Source organism: Pagrus major, chromosome 24, assembly GCF_040436345.1.
Source record: "Pagrus major chromosome 24, Pma_NU_1.0".
NCBI lineage: Eukaryota > Metazoa > Chordata > Actinopteri > Spariformes > Sparidae > Pagrus > Pagrus major.
This window is the reverse complement of record NC_133238.1, coordinates 569566-590499: the sequence shown is the minus strand read 5'-3', so window position 1 is coordinate 590499 and position 20934 is coordinate 569566. Positions and strand designations below refer to the sequence as shown.

General features: G+C 43.0%; 1 protein-coding gene across 2 annotated transcripts in view; it reads left to right on the top strand.

Moving 5' to 3' along the window:
- abat (4-aminobutyrate aminotransferase) overlaps positions 1–20934 on the top strand; it is a 115098-nt gene that overhangs the window by 42447 nt on the left and 51717 nt on the right. The window contains exons 3-5 of one of the 2 annotated variants that reach the window (XM_073495471.1): positions 3737–3834; positions 3947–3976; positions 18948–19065. In XM_073495471.1, coding sequence (XP_073351572.1) covers positions 3737–3834; positions 3947–3976; positions 18948–19065 — 246 coding nt within the window. The remainder of the gene's footprint in view (positions 1–3736; positions 3835–3946; positions 3977–18947; positions 19066–20934) is intronic. The other variant, XM_073495472.1, reaches the window with a different exon arrangement.

The following is a 20934-nucleotide window of genomic DNA, read 5'->3' as shown; positions in this document are numbered from 1 at the left end:
CAAACAAACAAGCATGTGGTGACGAAGTTAACTCCAAGTGATCTGTTCACCAGAAGTGTCCATGGTTGCATGTAGGTTTCTGTGTACGTGTTGGTTAAAAGTGAAAGAGAGAAGGAAAAAGTGCTAACGCTCTGAGCCCAACGAAGAGGAGGAAACAGCCGTGGAGAGACACAGTACCTGCATTTCTGTCACTCAGTGGCCAGTGAACAAACTCCTTGATAGAAATGCGGCTTATTGTGCGCTCAGATGGCGGAACACTTAGGTTCCACATAGTGGAGAAGCTCAAATCAGCTTGTGATGAGCACAAAGAAAGGCAAACAGCAAGCAAAATGTTTATCAATAAAAAACAGCAGCCAATCAAACTCGGTGGACGACAAACTCACAAATAGATGTAGCTTAAAAGCATACAATACATGCTTTAAAACTCTAGTATCTGCCTTGACACTAAATAAGCCTCACTTGTGACCGCACTCAAGGCGGTTAGCATGTGCTGTGAGTAGGCATGGGTCAAGAATACGGGGCTCAGCAGTCTGCTTTTTGCTGAGCATGAGAGGCTTGGTTGCACAGTGTCTTTTCTGGACCTCGGACATGTTTGGTAACATGAGGCAGTCTGTGGCTTGTCCAGCGAGGTTAAAGATTGCAGCCTAGATGAAAGTAAAATCCAAATGTTTGGAACACAAAACAGCTGCACAGGCAAAAGCTGATGCTTCCAGCAATATGTTAAAATGAGACTGTGGTGAGTTGCAGTGTGCAGCTGTACATAAGCTCTCTGTGCATCAGGCTGTTGCGCCAGAACAGAGGGTGTGCTCAGGTGCGCGTCCAGCCAATGGGAGAGGGGAGTTTAAACCTGGGGAACTGTAGCAACCAGGTGTTACTTACTGGACACTGGGGTTGGCACACTTTTCCCTTTGTTATACGGGCTTCGTAGTGCATGGAGGCCGCATGTTAGGCTTTGGTTTACATGCAGGCCTCTCTAATGATCGGACCATGTGGTGAGGTCCCAACACAAGTAACCAATCAGATAGTGTTGCGAGAGCCAAAGTTGTGCATTTTTAAATGAATTTATTTTATCATCAATAAAACACAAAAACAGTAGCTTGGTTGGTAGAGCGTATGCCCCATGTACAGAGGCTGGGTCCTCGCTGCAGCGGGGAGTTCGACCTGCGTCCCTTTGATGCATATCATCCCATTTCCTGTCATGTCTCGAGCTTTCCTATCGAATAAAGCCATAAAAAGTAAAAAATAAATAAAAAATACTTAGAAAAATAAAATAAAACAATAGACAGTGATACTGATAATTGAAAAAATTCTGTATATCGGCTTAACTGATACTCACTACAGAAGGATTTTTCTTTCATCCACTGTGGATACTAACAGTGCTTGGTCCTCTGCAGGCTTGTGAGTTTTTGATCGCCTGCCACATATCTTTAATATTGTTGATTGACTGATTGATTGATTGATTGATTGATTGATTGATTACCTGCTCAATTTGGAAAGTGTCTTGAGATGACTTTTGTTGTGAATTGGCACCATACAAATAAAGATTGATTGATTGATTTTGAGGTCTCTCTCCAGTCTCTGCTGATGTCTGCGGTTTGCCTCATTAATACCAACTTTCAACGCTCAAGCGGTGTTGTATGCTTCCTTGTCACCTGACCAAAAGGCAGTTGGCTCTGGATAGTGCCTTTGCTTCTGCATACACCCAGGTCTTCTGGTTTGGGAATGATCTTATTGTCTTTGTAATCTCCGCATCATCCACACATTTGCAGATATACGATTTCACTGAAGATATATATTCCTCGGATAAATGATATCTTGTTGTGCACTAAAACAGCCCTATACAACTACTGTAGCTTCATCTGTCCACACTTGTAATGTTTTTACAGATGGTTTGACCCTTTTTATCAGTGGGGAGTAATTAGGTAGGAGGCTGCTACAATTCCTGAAGTGCATTTTTAAAATGTACATCTGGAGGAACTTATCAGAATCAGAATTCCTTTATTTGTCCTGCAAATGGGGAAATTTCTTTGTCACAGCAGCCAAAGGACAGTAACTACAATAAACAATAATGAAGAGTAAAAAATAAACAATATAATAAGAAGATAAGAAATAAAATTGACTCGTATATACACAATATTTACAATGAACAGTATAATTATAAACAGTGTGGTATCTTTATTTACAAATAATAAATAATAAATATGGGTATTCAAAATTGTCCAGTTAGTGCAAGCCAAAATGTATATGGATATGTGTAGAGTTTTTTTATGGCATAGTGCACATTTGAGGTCTACTGGGAGCAGTGCTGGTTGTACAGTCTAACAGCAGCAGGAAGGAAGGAACTGCGATACCTCTCCTTCACACACTTGGGGTGTATCAGTCTATCGTTGAAGGAGCCAGGTGCTGCAGCTGGACCTCCATCTTCCTTCTGTAGCTGTTCTTCCCCTCTCTGATCTTCTTCTTCAGCTCCTTCTGCACAGCCTTCAGCTCCTCCTTGTTTCCTGACCTAAAGGCCCTCTTTTTTTCCTTAATGAGAGCCTTTATGTCAGGATTAATCCAGGGTTTGCTGTTTGAAAAACACCGTACAGTCCTGGTGGGTACAGTGTTATCAACACAGAAGTTTATATAGTTTGTTATGCAGCCTGTTAAACTGTCGATGTCCTCCCCATGAGAAACGCACAGTTCTTCCCACACAGTTGAGTCAAAGCAGTCCCTCAGAGCCTCTTCAGACTCCTCAGTCCATGTCTTAACTGGTTTCAGCTGGTTGCCTGTTAACAAGGGGCTTGTAAACAGTCAGGAGATGCACCAGGTTGTGGTCAGATCTTCCCAGGGGAGGGAGGGGGGATGAGTTGTATGCCTCCTTGCTGTTGGCCTAAATAAGTCCATTGTTTTATTGTCTCTGGTGTGGCAGGTGACATATTGTGTGAATGTGGGCAGGGTGGAGGACAGAGAGGCATGATTGAAGTCCCCAGAGATGAGGAAGAGGGCCTGTGGGTGCTGTGTCTGCAGTGACCTTGTGACTGAGTGGAGAACGTCACAAGCTGCATCAGCATTAGCAGAGGGGGGGGATATACACAGCGAGTACAATCACCTGTGTAAACTCCCTTGAGAGGTAGTACGGCCTCATGCTAACCGCTAAAAGTTTGATGTCCTTACTGCATACCTGTTCTTTAACAGTTATGTGCCCAGAGTTACACCATCTGTCATTAACAAACACAGCCAGCCCTCCTCCTTTCCCCTTACCGCTCTCTGCCGTCCTGTCTGCCCGCCGCATTTAAAAACCGTCCAGGTTAACATCCGTGTCCGGGGTCTGTGCCGTTAGCCACATCTCCTTGAGCACCATAATACTACTCTCATGGTAGTCCCTCTGATGCCGGGTCAGCGCTGTTAGCTCGTCCATCTTGTTGGGGAGAGATCTTACATTCCCCATGATGACAGACGGGAGGATGGGTCTGTAGTGTCTCCTCCTGCTATGGTGAGCAGCACCAGCACGGCACCCGCGTCTCCTCCTCTTCAGCTTGTGCGGGACATCAGGCCGCTCGAGCGGCGGCACCGCAGCACTACTGAGGGCCAACAGCTGATCCCTACTGTAAACAATAGGGCCGCTTACAGGTTCCCTGGACACGGCGGAAAAGACCAGAGCGATAAAAACAACTGTAGACAAAATGTAGTAAACTTTGAGTGAGCTACTGGCCACTTATATTTTATCTTTTAATGTTTTCTATGTTTTCTCCAGCATGCAGGTATGTCAGCAAGGCAGCACCAAAGACCCAGGTGGACTTTGACTATGATGGACCCTCCATGAAAACTTCAGTCCCTGGACCACGATCCCAGGTAACAAAGACACACACAAATCAGTACATTCTTTTCCTTCCGCAGGTATTACTTCTAACTTAATTACTTAAGTAATTAAAGTAATTACTTCTAAACTTTTTTTAATTTGTAGGAGCTGACAAAACAGCTAGGAGACATCCAGGTGAGCTGTGTGTGTGTGTGTGTGTGTGTGTGTGTTTGTGTTTGTGTGTATGTGTTGTTGATGATTTGATGATTTTTTTGTAGTTCAGGGTTTCTCAAATGTATTACTCAAAGGTCCACATCTGATTTTAATTCAAAGTCAGGGGTCTGGAACACATTGACAATAACATTCAATCAATTAATTACTGTGATATATTTCTATTTTATCTCTTATATCTTACGTCTTAAGTATTACATGTTTTTAAAGTGCTACAGTAAAACAACTTGAAATTATTGAAGACAGACTATGTCGGGACCTGTTGTACAATGTGGTTGAGTTTTCTTTCTCCCTTCTCTCAATCCTGTCCCATCAACAACACTGTTTAACTGTATTGAGCAAATGCACCGATATTTAACTATGGAGAAAGAGGAGGAGGGCTGCTGTGCCTCCGTCTGTGGGTAGTAGTGATACTCAAATCAGGTGGGATGGGTCATAAAAGTTATCATTCTGATTAATAGTGGATGGGATGCAGGTGGGTGAAATACATCTTAAATGAGGAAAATATTAATTACATTACCTGCGATGATTCCCCCAGCAGCAGAAACAGATTTATGCTTGCGTAGGCTCAACACCACTCATGGGCAAAATACAGCCCGGAGCCAAGTTCCGTCCCATCCAAAAACTCAAAAAGAGGTAAATGAATGTTAATGAATCTCGAGGCAACGACTAAAGTGAGTCTGCATTGCTATTGCTATTGATTCTAACAGAGGGCCCTGCCCATTTCGATTGGACAATAGGCCTCAAGTTGACTCTTGCTCATTCACCTCAAGTAACAAGTTAGAACAGTGGGTGTCGAGACGGAGATATGATTTTACCACTTTGGCTGTCACAGCTGCAGTGTCTCCGGGCTTGTAGGTGGCGCAAACAGGGTGGTAAGAGTCGGTCTGTCCGCTCTACCTAACAAGCCTGGACATACTCCAGCAGCGAAGAGCAGTTCCGGATGATGAATGACACCGAGAGGAGCAGCAGATGACTGGGACAGAGGCCGAAGGGGTCGGTGTGTTTGCTGGCATGGCTGCGACTTGTAGGCCACTGTATCAGACAGCAGGAAAAGCAAACATTACTACTGCATAAATCAATGATGAAGTATCTATCGCCGATATATATTATCATTTTATCGCCCAGGCCTAGGTGGCATTGCTTTTCATGTTGTCCTTCATAAATATCTTACAGTTATAATTCATTCTCATAGGTTAATTACAGTTACATCTGTGAAACAGAAAATAAGCTAATGTGATCTTAAACATGAAGTTTAATGGTTCGTTGAGACCAAATGCAAAGAAAAACTTTGCGTTGCATTACTCACGCAAAGTTTGATCGTGGTACCCAGTTCTCAGCTGTGGGACTCCAGTGAGTGGCAGTTGGTGGGTTAAAATTGATAAAGAGTAACTGTGACCAGCAACTAGACGTAAATAATCTGTTGTAACACATCGGTATGAACCCAAAATAGCGCAATTTCGCTGTGATCTGACTGCAATAAATGGATCAAAAGGATGCCTAAATAACCCTGAATGGAGTTTGGATTGATCAGAGCAATGCTGTGCTGAGACACATTTCCAAAATTTACCCCTTGCCCCATTCTCTCCACGGCAGCTCCTTATTTGTCCTGTCTCGTTACGATGTAGACGTGTTATCGTACAGCTCTGGGTATCTGCAAACAGCCATGATTAGTGATGATTATCCTCTTCTCCATTGTTGTTCATGTTCAATGTCCGGACATCAGCAAAGTTAACGTCATGAGGTCAGCGTGAATGTCAACTTTCTTGCATTGCAACACAGTGTCACACGAAAATGTTGCTTGAATTAAATATTACTGATATTACTGATACTGATTAGATGTAAATTTTGCGTCCGCAATACTGGCATCAGAATCAGAATCAGAATCAGAATTCCTTTATTAGTCCTGCAAACGGGGAAATTTGTGTGCCACAGCAGCCAACGGGACAGTTCATTTTAACAAATAACAATAATAATAGTAAATTAAAACTGCAAGCAGTGATGAACGGGCCCTCGCAGTCCCACGCACGTCGGGGCGCGCTGCTGTCGGGGCGTGGCGCTTACATGGCCCCATTGCCCGATTATGTGTACGCATGTCTTAACTTTCCGTGTTTGGTACAGTGCAGGAAGGGGTTGATTGTCATTTAAGTGAAGGCAGTCAAGGTGTTCTTTCGTCACTTAGCAATAAAAGTGCCGCCTATTGGCTAATTTGCACCGAATTTTGGATAAACTGTCATGGAGCCATGGAACATGATTAGCAAAAGTTTTGTGGTAATGGGACTGTATTTCGTCAAGATATGCAGGACTGTCTGTTTGACCACAATGTGCAGGAAATTGTTGTTTTATATTTTAGTGGTTCTTTGGACTATCACAATTGTTTTAATAAGTTTTTGTCAGGAGTGTCCACAGATGCTGTGTGCAAAGTTTGGTGCAAATCGGTGAAATTGCCTAGGAGGAGTTAGAAAAAGTAGGGTTTTCATTTTTTGCAATTTTGTGAATGGAAATTTAGCGCAAAAGTGGGCGTGGCCTACAGCACACAATTCAGCTGAATTCAGGGAACACTTAGATATAAGGTTTAAAACTGTGCGACATATTATGTGGGAGTTATTGGCCAAAAACGCTTTTGTCTTGATAATAGCACCACCTGCTGGTAATTTTTGGTGTGTGAGTTACAGGGGCCAGTCTATACACCCCTATGAATTTTGTTGACATAATTGCTATGGTGTGGGCACAGTGCCAAATATAAAATTAGACTGCCACCACAGCGCCACCTAGTGTCGGATCGGTAATACCTTCGTCAGCTATCCTCAGGAGGGCATTGGCAATGAGTGTACCAAGTTTTGTGTTAATCCGACCAACCGATGTTGAGATATAAAATACTTCAATTTAAGGAGCGCCACCGAGTGGTCATCTGTCAACATATAGCTAAGAGGCTTAGGGGCTTATGCGGAAGTAGTAACCTGAGTTTCATGTTATTCAGACACACCAATGTGGAGAAATGCAAACTTGCGAAAAAAAACGGTAGGCGGAAATGGCCGAAAAGGTTTTCGAATGTGCGACAAAGTATGTGGGAGTTATAAGCCAAAATGCACTTTCCTTAATTATAGCGCCCCTAGTGGTGGAAATTCACAATGACAACAGATTATAAAATTTTTCAGCAGGTGTGATGTATATTCCAAGTTTGGTGAGTTTTGGGGTATGTTCAGGTAGTGAAAAATGCAATCATTTTGTTAGAAGGAAAATAACAAATAACAAAAAAAATATATACATTACTTCAATTTAAAGAGCGCCACCTAATGGTCATCTGTTAAAATTTAGTACAGAGCCTTAGGGCCTCATGGGGAAGTAGTAACCTGATTTTCATGTCATTCGGACAAACCAATGTGGAGATATCCAACACTTCCTGTTTGGAACGAAATCTGCAGGAAGTTGTTATTTAATAACTTGAGTATTCTTTGGAATATCAAAATTATTTTAATAACTTTCTGTCAGGAGGGTCCACAGATGGTGTGTGCAAAGTTTGGTGCAAATTGGCAAAATTACCTGGGAGGAGTTTGAAAAAGTAGGTTTGCGACATTTTGCGAATTTGCGAAAAAAAAGGTAGGCGGTAATGAATATATATCAGAAGATTCAGCATAATTAACTGAACACGTAAATATAAGGTTTTTGAATGTGCAACAAAGTATATGGGAGTTATTAGCCAAAACACTCTTTCCTTGATTATAGCGCCACCTAGTGGTGGAAATTCACAACGACAACAGATTACAAATTTTTTCGCCAGGTGTGACGTATATTCCAAGTTTGGTGAGTTTTGGGGTATGTTCAGCTAGTGAAAAATGCGATCATTTGGGACAAAGAAAAACAAATAATAAAGAATCCTTACAAAAACAATAGGGACCTGGCAGGTTTCCTGCTCGGGTCCTAATTAAAACTGCAAGCAGTGATGTACGGGCCCTTGACTGTGGCGCCGTCGGAGACGCAAGCATCCTACCTAAATAGGATACATGTCACCCAAAGCACAACAGTGAAATTTGCAGTGACTTCCTGTGTCCAGTGGGTGGCGCTATGGATATGACACAGTTTTGATGCATAGTCGTATTCAGGGCAAACCCCTCTCCATGTGTGACGAATTTGGTGTAGATGGGAAATTGTATGTTGGAAAAAAGAAAATGGCAGCACGCCAATCCAAAATGGCCGACGTGCTGTTGGGGCGAGAAATTCCACAAAATTAATTCCTGTCTAAATCGATGAAACCTATGAGTCCTGCAAATTTCATGAAGATCGGAGAAAGTTGTTATTCACATGACCCGGTGTTAGGGGGCGCTATAGATATGACATAGTATTGATGCATAGACATATTCAGGGCGAACCCCTCTACATGTGTGAGCAATTTGGTGGAGATGGGAAATTGTATGTTGAAGTTATAAGGACTTCCTGCTTCATGGCGAAGGATCGACTTTGAATGAAAATGGCCGATTTCCTGTTGGACTGAGGGTTTTGGTGCCAAGGGGTATTTTGTGCGTCTGGTCATGATACATATGCATACCGAATTGCGTTCATGTATGTGCATGTAGGAGGCGGGGCTTCAAGTTAGAAATATTCCAGGCGGCGCTATAGAGCCATCTTTTAACTTAACACAGTATTGATGCATAGACGTATTCAGGCCGAACCCCTCTACATGTGTGAGCAATTTGGTGGAGATGGGAAATTGTATGTTGAAGTTATAAGGACTTCCTGCTTTATGGCGAAGGATCGAAATTGAACGCACTGCCACGCCCACCAGGTACAATGGGGGGAAAAGCTTTTGATAACTTTTCATCTTCAAGGTCTGAAGATGATCCAAAATGAAAATCGCCGCACACCATTCAAGATGGCCGACTTCCTGTTGCGGCAAAAATTCCAATAAAACAAATTCGTAGCTTAATTGATAAGACCTATGAGTCCTGTGAATTTCATGGCGATCAAAAAGGATTTGCGCGCAAATTTTTCGACGTTAGGTGGTGCTATGGAGTCCCTTGGCCACAACCACCCACAATCATTAGGGCCTCTCCTGCGAGGTCCCTATTGTTTTTGTAGTGATTATTATTCTTCCTTTTTTTTTTTTTTTAGTTATTTGTTTTTCTTTGTCCCAAATGATCGCATTTTTCACTGCCTGAACATACCCCAAAACTCACCAAACTTGGAATATACGTCACACCTGGCGAAACATTTTATAATCTGTTGTTGTTGTGAATTTCCACCACTAGGTGGCGCTATAATCAAGAAAAGTGTGTTTTGGCTTATAACTCCCACATACTGTGTCGCACATTCAAAAACCTTATATCCACGCATTCAGTGAATCGTGCTGAATCTCCTGATATAGGCCCATTTCCGCCTACTGTTTTTTTTCGCTAACTCGTGAAATGTCGCAAACCTACTTTTTCCAACTCCTCCCAGGCAATTTCACCAATTTGCACCAAACTTTGCACACAGCATCTGTGGACCCTTCTGACAAAAAGTTATTAAAAGAATTTTGATATTCCAAAGAATACTCAAGTTATTAAATAACAACTTCCTGTACATTTGGTTCAAAACAGGAAGTGTTGCATATCTCCAAATTGATAGGGGTGGTATAGACTGGCCCCTGTAACTCACACACCAAAAATGACCAGCAGGTGGCGCTATTATCAACACAAAACCGTTTTTGCCTAATAACTCCCACATATTATGGCGCACATTGTTTAACCTTATATCTACATGTTCCCTGCATACAGCTGAATTGTGTGATGTAGGCCACGCCCACTTTCGTGCTAAATTTCCATTCGCAAATTTGCCAAATGTCTCAAACCTACTTTTTCGAACTCCTCCCGGGCAATTTCTCCTAATTGCACCAAACTTTGCACACAGCATCTGTGGACCGTCCTGACAAAAACTTATTAAAAGAATTGTGATAGTCCAAAGAACGACCAAAATATAGACCTACAACTTCCTGCACATTGTGGTGAAACACACAGTTCTTCATATCTCCACCAAATACAGTCCGATTAACACAAAACTTATTTGATTCGTGTTCAATGCCCACATGAGGGTTTGTGCAAAATTCGGTGCATATCCACCAATAGGTGGCACTTTTATTGCTCAATGACGAAATGACAACTTGATTGCCTTCACTTTCATTTCCTCACTGGAAGTTGTTGCATGAAGAAGCCCCGAAAGCAGCATGTCACAACAGTAGCATGCCCCGAAAGCAGCATGTCACAACAGCAGCATGCCCCAACACGCGTGGACTGCGAGGGCCCGTTCATCACTGCTTGCAGTTTTAATTTTGTTTTTTTTCTTTGTCACAAATGATCGCATTTTTCACTGCCTGAACATACCCCAAAACTCACCAAACTTGGAATATACGTCACACCTGGCGAAAAATTGTATAATCTGTTGTTGTTGTGAATTTCCACCACTAGGTGGCGAAAGTGCGTTATCAAGGAAAGTGCGTTTTGGCTTATAACTCCCACATACTTTGTCGCACATTCAAAAACTTTATATCCACGTGTTCCCTGAATTGTGCTGAATCTCCGGATGTAGGCCACGCCCATTTCCGCCTACCTTTTTTTTTTTGCTAATTCATGAAATGTCGAAAACCTACTTTTTCGAACTCCTCCCAGACAATTTCACCAATTTGCATGACACTTTGCACACAGCATCTGTGGACATTCCTGACAAAAAGTTATTAAAAGAATTTTGATATTCCAAACAATACTCAAGTTATTAAATAACAACTTCCTGTAGATTAGGGTCAAAACAGGAACTGTTGCATATCTCCATATTGCTGTGTTCAAATGACATGAAACTCAGGATGCTACTTCCACATGAGCCCCTGAGGCTCTGTGCAAAATTGTGGCTGATGACCACAAGGTGGCCCTCTTTAAATTTAAGTATTTTATATCTCAACATTGGTTGGTTAGATTAACACAGAACTTGGTACACTCATTTCCAATGCCCTCCTGAGGATAGCTGACAAAGGGGTTACCAATCTCACACTAGGTGGCGCTCTGGTGGCAGTCTAATTTTATATTTGGCACTGTGCCCACACCATAACACTTATGGATATGAAATTGATAGGGGTGGTATAGATTGGCCCCTGTAACTCACACACCAAAATGACCAGCAGGTGGCGCTATTATCAACACAAAACCATTTTTTGGCTAATAACTCCCACATAGAATGGAGCACGTTGTTAAACCTTATATCTACATTTTCCCTGCATACAGCTGAATTGTGTGATGTAGGCCATGCCCACTTTCGCGCTAGAATTCCATTCGCAAATTCGCAAAATGTTGCAAACCTACTTTTTCGAACTCCTCCCAGGCAATTTCTCCGATTTGCACCAAACTTTGCACACAGCATCTGTGGACCCTCCTGACAAAAAGTTATAAAAAGAATTGTGATCAAGGAAAGTGTGTTTTGGCTAATAACTCCCATATACTTAGTCGCACATTCAAAAACCTTATATCCACGCGTTCAGTAAATTGTGCTGAATCTCCTGATGTTGGCCACGCCCATTTCCGCCTACCGTTTTTTTCCGCAAATTCGCCAAATGTCGCAAACCTACTTTTTCAAACTCCTCCTAGGCAATTTCACCAATTTGCATGAAACTTTGCACACAGCATCTGTGGATGCTCATGACAAAAAGTTATTAAGAATTTTGATATTCCAAAAATACTCAAGTTATTAAATAACAACTTCCTGTAGCTTTTCTTCCAAACAGGAAGTGTTGCATATCTTCACATTGCTTTGTCCGAATGACAGGAAACTCAGGATACTACTTCCACATGAGACCCTAAGGCTCTGTGCTAAATTTTGGCCGATGATCACTAGGTGGCGCTCTTTAAATTGAAGTATTTTATATCTCCACATCGGTTGCTCCGATTAACACGAAACTTGGTAGAATTACTGGCAATGCCCTCCTGAGGATAGCCTTTCAAGGTTTTACCGATCCGCCACTAGGTGGCAGTCTGGTGGCAGTCCAATTTACTATTTGGCACTGTGCCCACACCATAACACTTATGGATATGAAATTCATAGGGGTGGTATAGACTGGCCCCTGTAACTCACACACCAAAAATGACCAGCAGGTGGTGCTATTATCAACACAAAAGCCTTTTAATAACTCCCACATAATATGGCGCACATTGTTAAACCTTATATCTACCTGTTCCCTCCATACAGCTGAATTGTGTGATGTAGGCAGCGCCCACTTTCACGCCAGAATTCCATTCGCATATTTGCTAAATGTCGCAAACCTACATTTTCCAACTCCTCCCAGGCAATTTCTCCAATTTGCACCAAACTTTGCACACAGCATCTGTGGACCCTCCTGACAAAAAGTTATTAAAAGAATTTTGATAGTCTAAAGGACGCCCAAAATATAAAACAACTATTTCCTGCACATTATGGTCAAACAGACAGTCTTGCCTATCTTCACAAAATACAGTCCAATTAACACAAAACCTTTCCTTATTATGTTCCATGGCCCCATGACGGTTTGTGCAAAATTCGGTGCAAATCGGCCAATAGGTGGCGCTTTTATTGCTAAATGACGAAATAACAGTTTGACTGCCTTCACTTCTCATTCCTCAACAGAAGTTGTTACATTAACAAGCCCCGACAGCACCATTAGTGACAGCAGCATGCCGCGACAGCAGCATGCCCCGACGCACGTGGACTGCGAGGGCCCGTTCATCGCTGCTTGCAGCTTTAATGTTGAATTGTAATAGCAGCACACAAATGTGATGTATGTTCCGAGTTTGGTGAGTTTTGGCGTATGTTCAGGCCGCCAAATATGCGATCATTTGGACAGAAAAAAATAATCCTTACAGATACAATAGGTCCTCATGCTGACAAGCGCTCGGGCCCTAATTATAAACAGTGTGGGCAGTGTATTGTTATTAATAAATAATAAATATGGGTATGAAAATTGCCCAGTTGAGAAATGGGTTATATATAGAGTTTTTATTGCACAGTGCAGTGAGGTCTACTGGGGGCAGTGCTGATTGTAGAGTCTGACAGCAGCAGGAAGGAAGGACCTGCGATACCTCTTCTTCACACACTTGGGGTGTATCAGTCTATCGCTGAAGGAGCTGCCCAGTGCTGTGATAGTGTCCTGCAGGGGGTGGGACTCCTTCACCAGCAGCGATGACAGCTTATCCATCATCCTGCTCTCTCCCACCGCCTGCACTGGGTAAAGAGGGCATCCCAGGATGGAGCTGGCCTTCTTGATGAGTTTATCAAGTCTTTTCCTATCCGCTGCCGAGATGCTGCTGCTCCAGCAGTCTACTCCATAGAAAATGGCTGATGCCACCACAGAGTCATAGAAAGTTGTCAGGAGTGCCCCCTGCACTCCAAAGGACCTGAGCTTCCTCAGCAGATGGAGTCTGCTCTGACTTTTCTTGTATGTTGCTGCAGTGTGATCAGTCCAGTCCAGTTTATTGTTCAGGTGAACTCCCAGGTACTTGTAAGACGTCACCATCTCAATGTCCGTTCCCAGGATGTTCACCTGTGTGCAGGGTTGTTTGCGACTGTGGAAATCCACCACCAGCTCTTTGGTCTTCCCGGCGTTGAGCTGGAGGTGGTTCCACTGGCACCAGTCCACAAAGTCCTGAATAAGTTCTCTGTAGGCTCTGTCGTCCCCGTCCCTGATGAGGCCGACGATAGCAGAGTCGTCAGAGAACTTTTGTAGATGGCTGTGGGGTGTTTGGTGGGAGAAATCAGCAGTGTACAGGGTGAATAGGAAAGGGGCCAGGACTGTTCCCTGTGGGGCCCCCTTACTGCAGACGACTGTGTCCGACACACAGTCCCGAGTCCTCACATACTGTGGCCGGTTGGTGAGGTAATCGAGGATCCAGGTCGTGAGGTGTTGGTCCACCCCCGTGAGCTCCAGCTTGTCCCCCAAAAGTGCAGGCTGTATGGTGTTGAAAGCACTGGAGAAATCAAAGAACATGATCCTCACAGTGCTTCCAGGCTTTTCCAGGTGAGACAGTGATCTGTCCAGGAGGAAGATGATGGCGTCGTCCACTCCGATGTCAGGCTGGTAGGCAAACTGGAGTGGGTCCATAAAAGGACCCACCAGAGGGCAGAGATGGACAAGGACCAGCCGCTCCAGGGTCTTCATCAGGTGTGAAGTGAGAGCAACTGGTCTGTAGTTGTTGAAGTCCTTAGGGTGAGGGATCTTTGGTACTGGTACCACGCAGGAGGTTTTCCAGAGCAGTGGCACTTTTCCCAGCTTCAGGCTCATGTTGAAGATGTACTCCACAATCCTGCACAGCTGGTCTGCACAGGACTTGAGGAGCCTGGAGCTGATCCCGTCTGGACCCGTGGCCTTCTTCACCTTCATCTTCCTCAGTTCATTCCTCACCTGGATAGTGGAGAGGGACAGATTGGAGCAGGGGGGCTGATTGTTGGGTGGGGGAGGTGGGTGAGTGTCAGGGGGGGCAGTGGGGGGTGTCTGCAGGCTGAAAGCAGTGGAAAGGGAGGTAGAGGTGAGAATGGGGTAGGAAACAGGGGGGATGGAAGAGGTGGTGGGGGGCAGCAGAGATGACTGGGCCGGGGGAGGGGTGGGTGTCTGGTCAAACCTATTGAAGAATAGGTTCAGGTCGTTCACCCACGTCTGATCCCCGGCAGCCTGAGAGTCTGGTTTCCTCAGCCCTGAGATGGTTTTAAGGCTTTTCCAGACTCCACTGATGTTACTCTGCTGCAGCTGGACCTCCATCTTCCTCCTGTAGCTGTTCTTCTCCTCTCTGATCTTCTTCCTCAGCTCCCTCTGCACAGCCTTCAGCTCCTCCTTGTTTCCTGACCTAAAGGCCCTCTTTTTCTCCTTAAGGAGAGCCTTGATTTCAGGATTAATCCAGGGAATACAGGCATACATGCAAATGAACACAGGCCGAGGTTCTTGCACCAACACTTTACAAAATAAAGACAAAATAAAATGGGGAGTCTTCGCTCTGTCGGCAGTATCCTTTCTCATGGGGAGCGGAAGTACACTTGCTCTTCTTCATCGTACAGGTTACATTACCCACTGAACAAAAGGAGCCGCCACCTAGTGGCGCTACATTGAATAACTCTGACTGTTACACCACGTATTAAAAAATTGTCGGGTTTAAATTGGGCTCGGGCTCATAATTACAGTTAATGTGTCGGGCCGGGCCGGGCCGGGCTCGGACACAACGTTCACGGGCTCGGGTAGGGTCGGGCTTGATTTTTTGAGCCCGATCTAAGCTCTACTGCAGTCACATTATTGCATGCATGGAAAATGTCCAATGAGTGACTGAAATTGCAAGAATGACATAGGAACCAAACTCACACAAAAAACAAAAAACAGACCTAAAACAGATACAGATCCCAGCTGTTAGAGTTTCTCCAGAGCTGAGCCTGAGCAAAAAAGTGGTTTTCCATCAAAAATGATTGCTGTCTGCTTTAAAGATATTTAAACTTGTCAAAAGCACTGGATTGGTTTTAATCTAGTTAAGGCCGACAGCCAATCCAGCTGTGACCAGCTGCAGCCTTAATCAGAATCCAATGTCGCTCTATTGCCACTTCAGAGAAAAGGAAATTTCATTTCTCTTAAAACATATTTCTTCATCTACTCTCTCCTTGCATGGTTTGGAAAAGACATAAGTGAGGGATGCATGGATGCAGTTTAAGGGAAACGGGATGTACCCATGGACTAAATATACAAGGACTAATTAACTATTGAAACGCAGGTGAGCAGAAAAAGGGTGGGGAAAAGACAAAAACAGGAAGTGCAAGACAAAATATGATGCATGAGTTCATTAAATTAAATTCATTTAAATTCAAATGTATCCAAAGTCTTATTCCTGAGTACAACCATCTTTTCTTCATATAGATACATGTATCTAGGATAACACACCAGCTGGTCAGAGCGCAGCAGTTCCTTCACAAATTAAACAAACCATTGATAAACAAATTTTATCAATGGCCGCAGATCGAGCTATTGGTGCCATTTTTCAGTATGATGTGCTCATGTTCATGGAGGGCTATTTTTCAAGTTTCACCTTGTTAAAAACAACAGAAATGTACAGTGTTGGTGACTTACAGTGTTTTGGTGATGCCAGCCAAAATTGGGGGTAATTGAATCTTGCCTTAAAGAGATATGGTGGCATAGCCACACAGTAGGGCTGTTAGTACTATGCTTCAATATGTCATGCACATGGTAATGGAGAACTTGTACCGAGTTTCATTTTCTTAAAGACGACAGAATTGTAGAAATATGACTACTCTTAAGAAATCCTAATATCCATGTTGATAATGAAGTTTACAGTTGTAGCCATGGCTCTATGAACCCTGGATGACTGCCAGAGACAGTGCTTATCACTGGATATCTTCCGGCGCAGGCTGAGTATTCATATCAACAAAGTCACGTGACCTTGGATATCCCCTGCCCAGGTATAACTACCGGTGTCATCCTTCTTGCAGTCATCCAGTGATCATAGAACCATCCGTAACCGCTATCCTATTCCACCTTTCCTGACTGTCAGAGACAGTGCTTTTCACTGGGTGACTTATGACGACAGAGTCGCAAGGAATCCAGAATACCTACCTTATAAGGATGAAGCAGAGGAGCTCTGCTGAAGTACCACACCCAATGGATGGGAGGTGGCCACATTCACTCTGTAGTATCTGGAAAATGTGCTAGGTTTAAAGGTTTAACTTAACCTCTTTATTTTGAATTTAACCACTTTATCAAGGCACACTAGTCATAATTTATGTTAACACAGCAAGGAAAACCACACAAATAGAATTACATAAATAAGTAAAAATACGGTCATACGGGTGAGAAGGACAAACAGGCCGAGTGGGGGAGCAGCGGCAGTCAGAGCCAGCCTGAGACACTCCTGCAGCAAAGGGTGGCTAAAACTGAGAGGAGCAGCAGAGGATTGGGACAGAGGCCGAAGGGGTCAGTGTGTTTGCTGGTTGGACTGGTTTGGCTTGTAGGCTGCCGTATCAGAAAAGCAGACTTTAACACAGCCACTGTGTGACCTAGTTTTACAGCTGCAATAGAGCTGATCTGTACTGTGGTGGGATCCATACTAATGCCTCACTTCACGCTCTTCTGTTGTTGTCAGTCACATGGCAATGGTGTAACCGAACTACACTACACTGTGAAACGATTAGCTTGTTTTACTCGTAGCACCTAGGGATTTGATAGGCTGTATAAATGAGCCACGGAGAGTGCACACATAGGATTTGTCTGTTCAATGATTGGCTGTCCGTGTGTCACTCGTGGCTCGCTCCATTATCAAGGGATATGACAGGCTGTTTATGAGCCAGGGCGTGTGCTTATAGGCCATTGGTTTGCATGTAATGCATACACGTGAAACTATGTAACATTTAATCAAACTATGTTCTTTTTGCTATTGATGATGTGTCTGATCGCCAAGGCCCAGGCTGGGGCTGCATGTGGGCATGGGCTGTTCACGTCAGAAGTCACATGCTTCCCCCTCAGGTATAGCAAGATGTGCCTGAGTGCACAACCCGTAGCTCCAGCACATTGACGTGCTCTCTGTAGTCCTGGGCAGACGACTGCGCCCAGTTTGGCCACATTGCACTCCATCCTAAGAGGCAGGTGTCCATCATGACAGTCTCTTGGTGAAACGGAATGGAGACCATGGGCATGCCTCTTGAGAGATGCAACCTCTCCCTCCCAGGGCTAGAGGAAGGAGGCACCACCGTGACACCCTGAGCTTCCTGGGCATGTGCCACTTCTGATCCAAGTTGAAGCTGTTCAGCAGTTTCATTCGAGAGCACTTTAACTAACTGTGAGAACAAGATATCAGACAAAGTATAACGCTACAGTGATAGGGGAGCGGGAAGACTCTCTTTACTGAGACCGTACGTAGTCAGTATTAGCCAACATTGAGTGGATACGCTCTCTTCAGCGCACCACTGATTAACTGTTGGCTTCAGAAGGCACTCCACAACCGTGAAAACAGCAAGGTTACAGACAACAATATATTCAGTAAGAGGGAACCGAGGACGCTCCTCTCACTGACACACTTAGCTATATAATGCTAATTGATCTTACCCATTGATGTCCACAGGTGAAATAGGTACTTATCACGTTGTTGGAAATAGAGGCATAAGGTTTGGTCGAGGCGATGGCTAAATGGAAAACCACTCTCCCATCAGAAAGAAACAGCTTGTCGCAGTCTTTGGAGGGCAAGCAATCTGCAACTCCAACTGCTGTGATCACAACACTACACGTAACAAGCTTTCAGTAAACTTAACAACAGGTGATTCAACTCAATACTACTACAGCAAGTGACCTGCATAAGCGAGAATATGATAAGGGAATGATCGGGCAGATGATTTAAAACCTGGTCAGTGGTCACACATGACTTTGTTGATATAAATACTTGACTTGCGCTTCTGCAAGAGATAAGATATCCAGTGACAAGCACTTCCTCTGGCAGTCAGGAAGGGTGAAATAGAACAACTAAATTTAGAAAGACAGAAGCCAGGTATTATAAGTGTTCAGTGTTATTATTAACATCTCTACACATTTCTTTATTCTTCTGCTGTACATTAGAATAATCTTCCCTTCAAGCCTTCCCTTAAATTGATTCAGTGTGAATGCAACTTCAAGTAGCCATGAAAATATAGTTTCTCAACTTCTTACCTGATTTGATATTATGAAGAGAGCTTAGAACATATTGACTGTGCCACTACACTGTTGTATGTCTGTTTTGTCTTGACTGGTGTTGTGGTTTTATGTTCTTTATGTATTGTTTGCTGTATGCTAGAGGAAGAAAATGGAAATTAGGCTTTGTGTTTTTATCTGTGATTATTGTAACTATTGCTTCATATAGTTATTCTGTTTTTTGTAATCAAGGATTCAATTCTACTGTATGCTGTTCTTAATGCAGAACATGTCTCTTCCCAGAACATTGGTGCAATCAACTTCTTCTGTAACTATGAGGAGAGCAGGGGGAACTACTTGGTGGATGTGGACAACAACCGCATGCTGGATATCTACACTCAGATCTCGTCCATCCCAATTGGTTAGTAGTAAAACATCAAAAACACATCTTGTATGAATGGTCAGTATGACTAAAAGCTTGTGTCACAATAGATCCAAAGTATCCCAAATGTGATACAAATTGTCAGTTGGTAATTCTAGAAAGAATTCTAAAAGAATTTAGAGACTGTTCATAGAATGGACAGGAATGTCTGTTTTTGGCTGATTCAGGGAATTAAAAATAATAAAATATAAGTAATAAGTTCATTGTTAACTTCGTACATTGGCAGTCAAAGAACAAAACAGATTAATAATCTTTGCTAATTATATAAGTACAAGGAAATGCTGACAGTTAGATGAGAATATAGATGCAATTGTTATGTCTGTATGGTCATTGCAGCTTCTGCCACAGCTGAATATTTTAGCTATACATAATGACTGGAGACAGGGAGAAAGGGCTATCTGGCTCTGTCAAAGGTAGGCTGAATGTATGTAGGCTGTTGTTCCACTATACCAGAATGACAATTGGTGCAGCCTTTCTCCAGCACTGACACAGTGCTGTGGAGATAGGTCTGGCTATGCGAGAGTAGCCCAAATGTAACTAAATCCCTGTAACAGTACCCCCAAAAGGCCACTAATAACATGTTATATGTTGGTTGTTTAATCTATTGAAAGATCAAAGTGTAAAAACTGAGGGGAGGGGTGACACAGATATGATTACCATTACTAGTTAACAAGGAAACCAATATTACACCAGATATTCATTTTCAGTAAAAAAAAAAAAAAAAACTCTTTTTAAATGCCTATGAGTATATCTTTAATGAAATGCTTTAAAAGGACTGCAGAGAACTTCCAGCTGCAATTCATTTAAGTTCGCTGAAAATTTAGGTTTTATGATGTAAAAAAACTAAAAGTAAAAAAAACAAGTAACACTACACACAGTTTGTATTGTATTTCCTACAAATTCTTCAGAATAAAGGTCCCCCAGTATTCAGTTATTTAGAAAGCTTTTACTATGAAGCAGCAAAATAAGGAAATGTTGGATTTTACCAGCAGTAATTTGACTCGACTCCTGAAACAGCAGAAAGGGAACATGATGAAACAATAAAGTATACATCTGAATGTATAAACAGGGAGAAAGGAGAGAAACTGAAGTTCAAACCACAGAGATTCAGTTAGAAGCTAGTACTGAGAGCGGAACAAACAGATACTTTTGAAAATGTCTCTCTCTGGCAGGGCAACAAATTCACGGTGGCCATGCCCCCTCAGTGTCATTGTAATTTCAGACTGATGCAGTTGTCATTTTCACACCCTGTACCCACGTAGTTGAAATTGCAAATGTACCTGCACCCATCTGTGTGCCCCTGAGCGAAAAGATTTTAAAGTGAGGTCTGGAAAGGTGTGCTGATGGCAAATTTTTATCTTGAGGCAGCAGACACCCACTGTGCCATAGACCAACAAAAAACTTGTCTTAAGTCAAAGGCACAATATTTTTCCTGCTATTTAAATGGCGCACTAGTCAGATAGGAAGATGCACCTACACAGGTAGGGTCACAACGCGTGCATACATTCTGATTTTATGATGTCAGAGGCTGCTTTCAGTCAATTTAAATGTTTCCATGTGCCCAGCAATGTTACTGAAACAAATATCATATCACATTTAATAAGTAAAACTAAAAGCTGAAGAGGAAACTCTCCATAGGGAAAGGAAATAAACCTTTTTTACTTTCTGAAATAAATACTTTTAGACAGGAGCTCAGGAATTATCTGGAGGGTGGCTGCTTCACTCCAAACGGTTTTACTGTTTGAATCTGCACTGTGTGTGTGTGACCTTTTGATGTGTAGAAGAACACAGAACATTTATTAACAAGATCCTGATCCTGTCGGCAAGTAAGAACATTTAAATAATCAT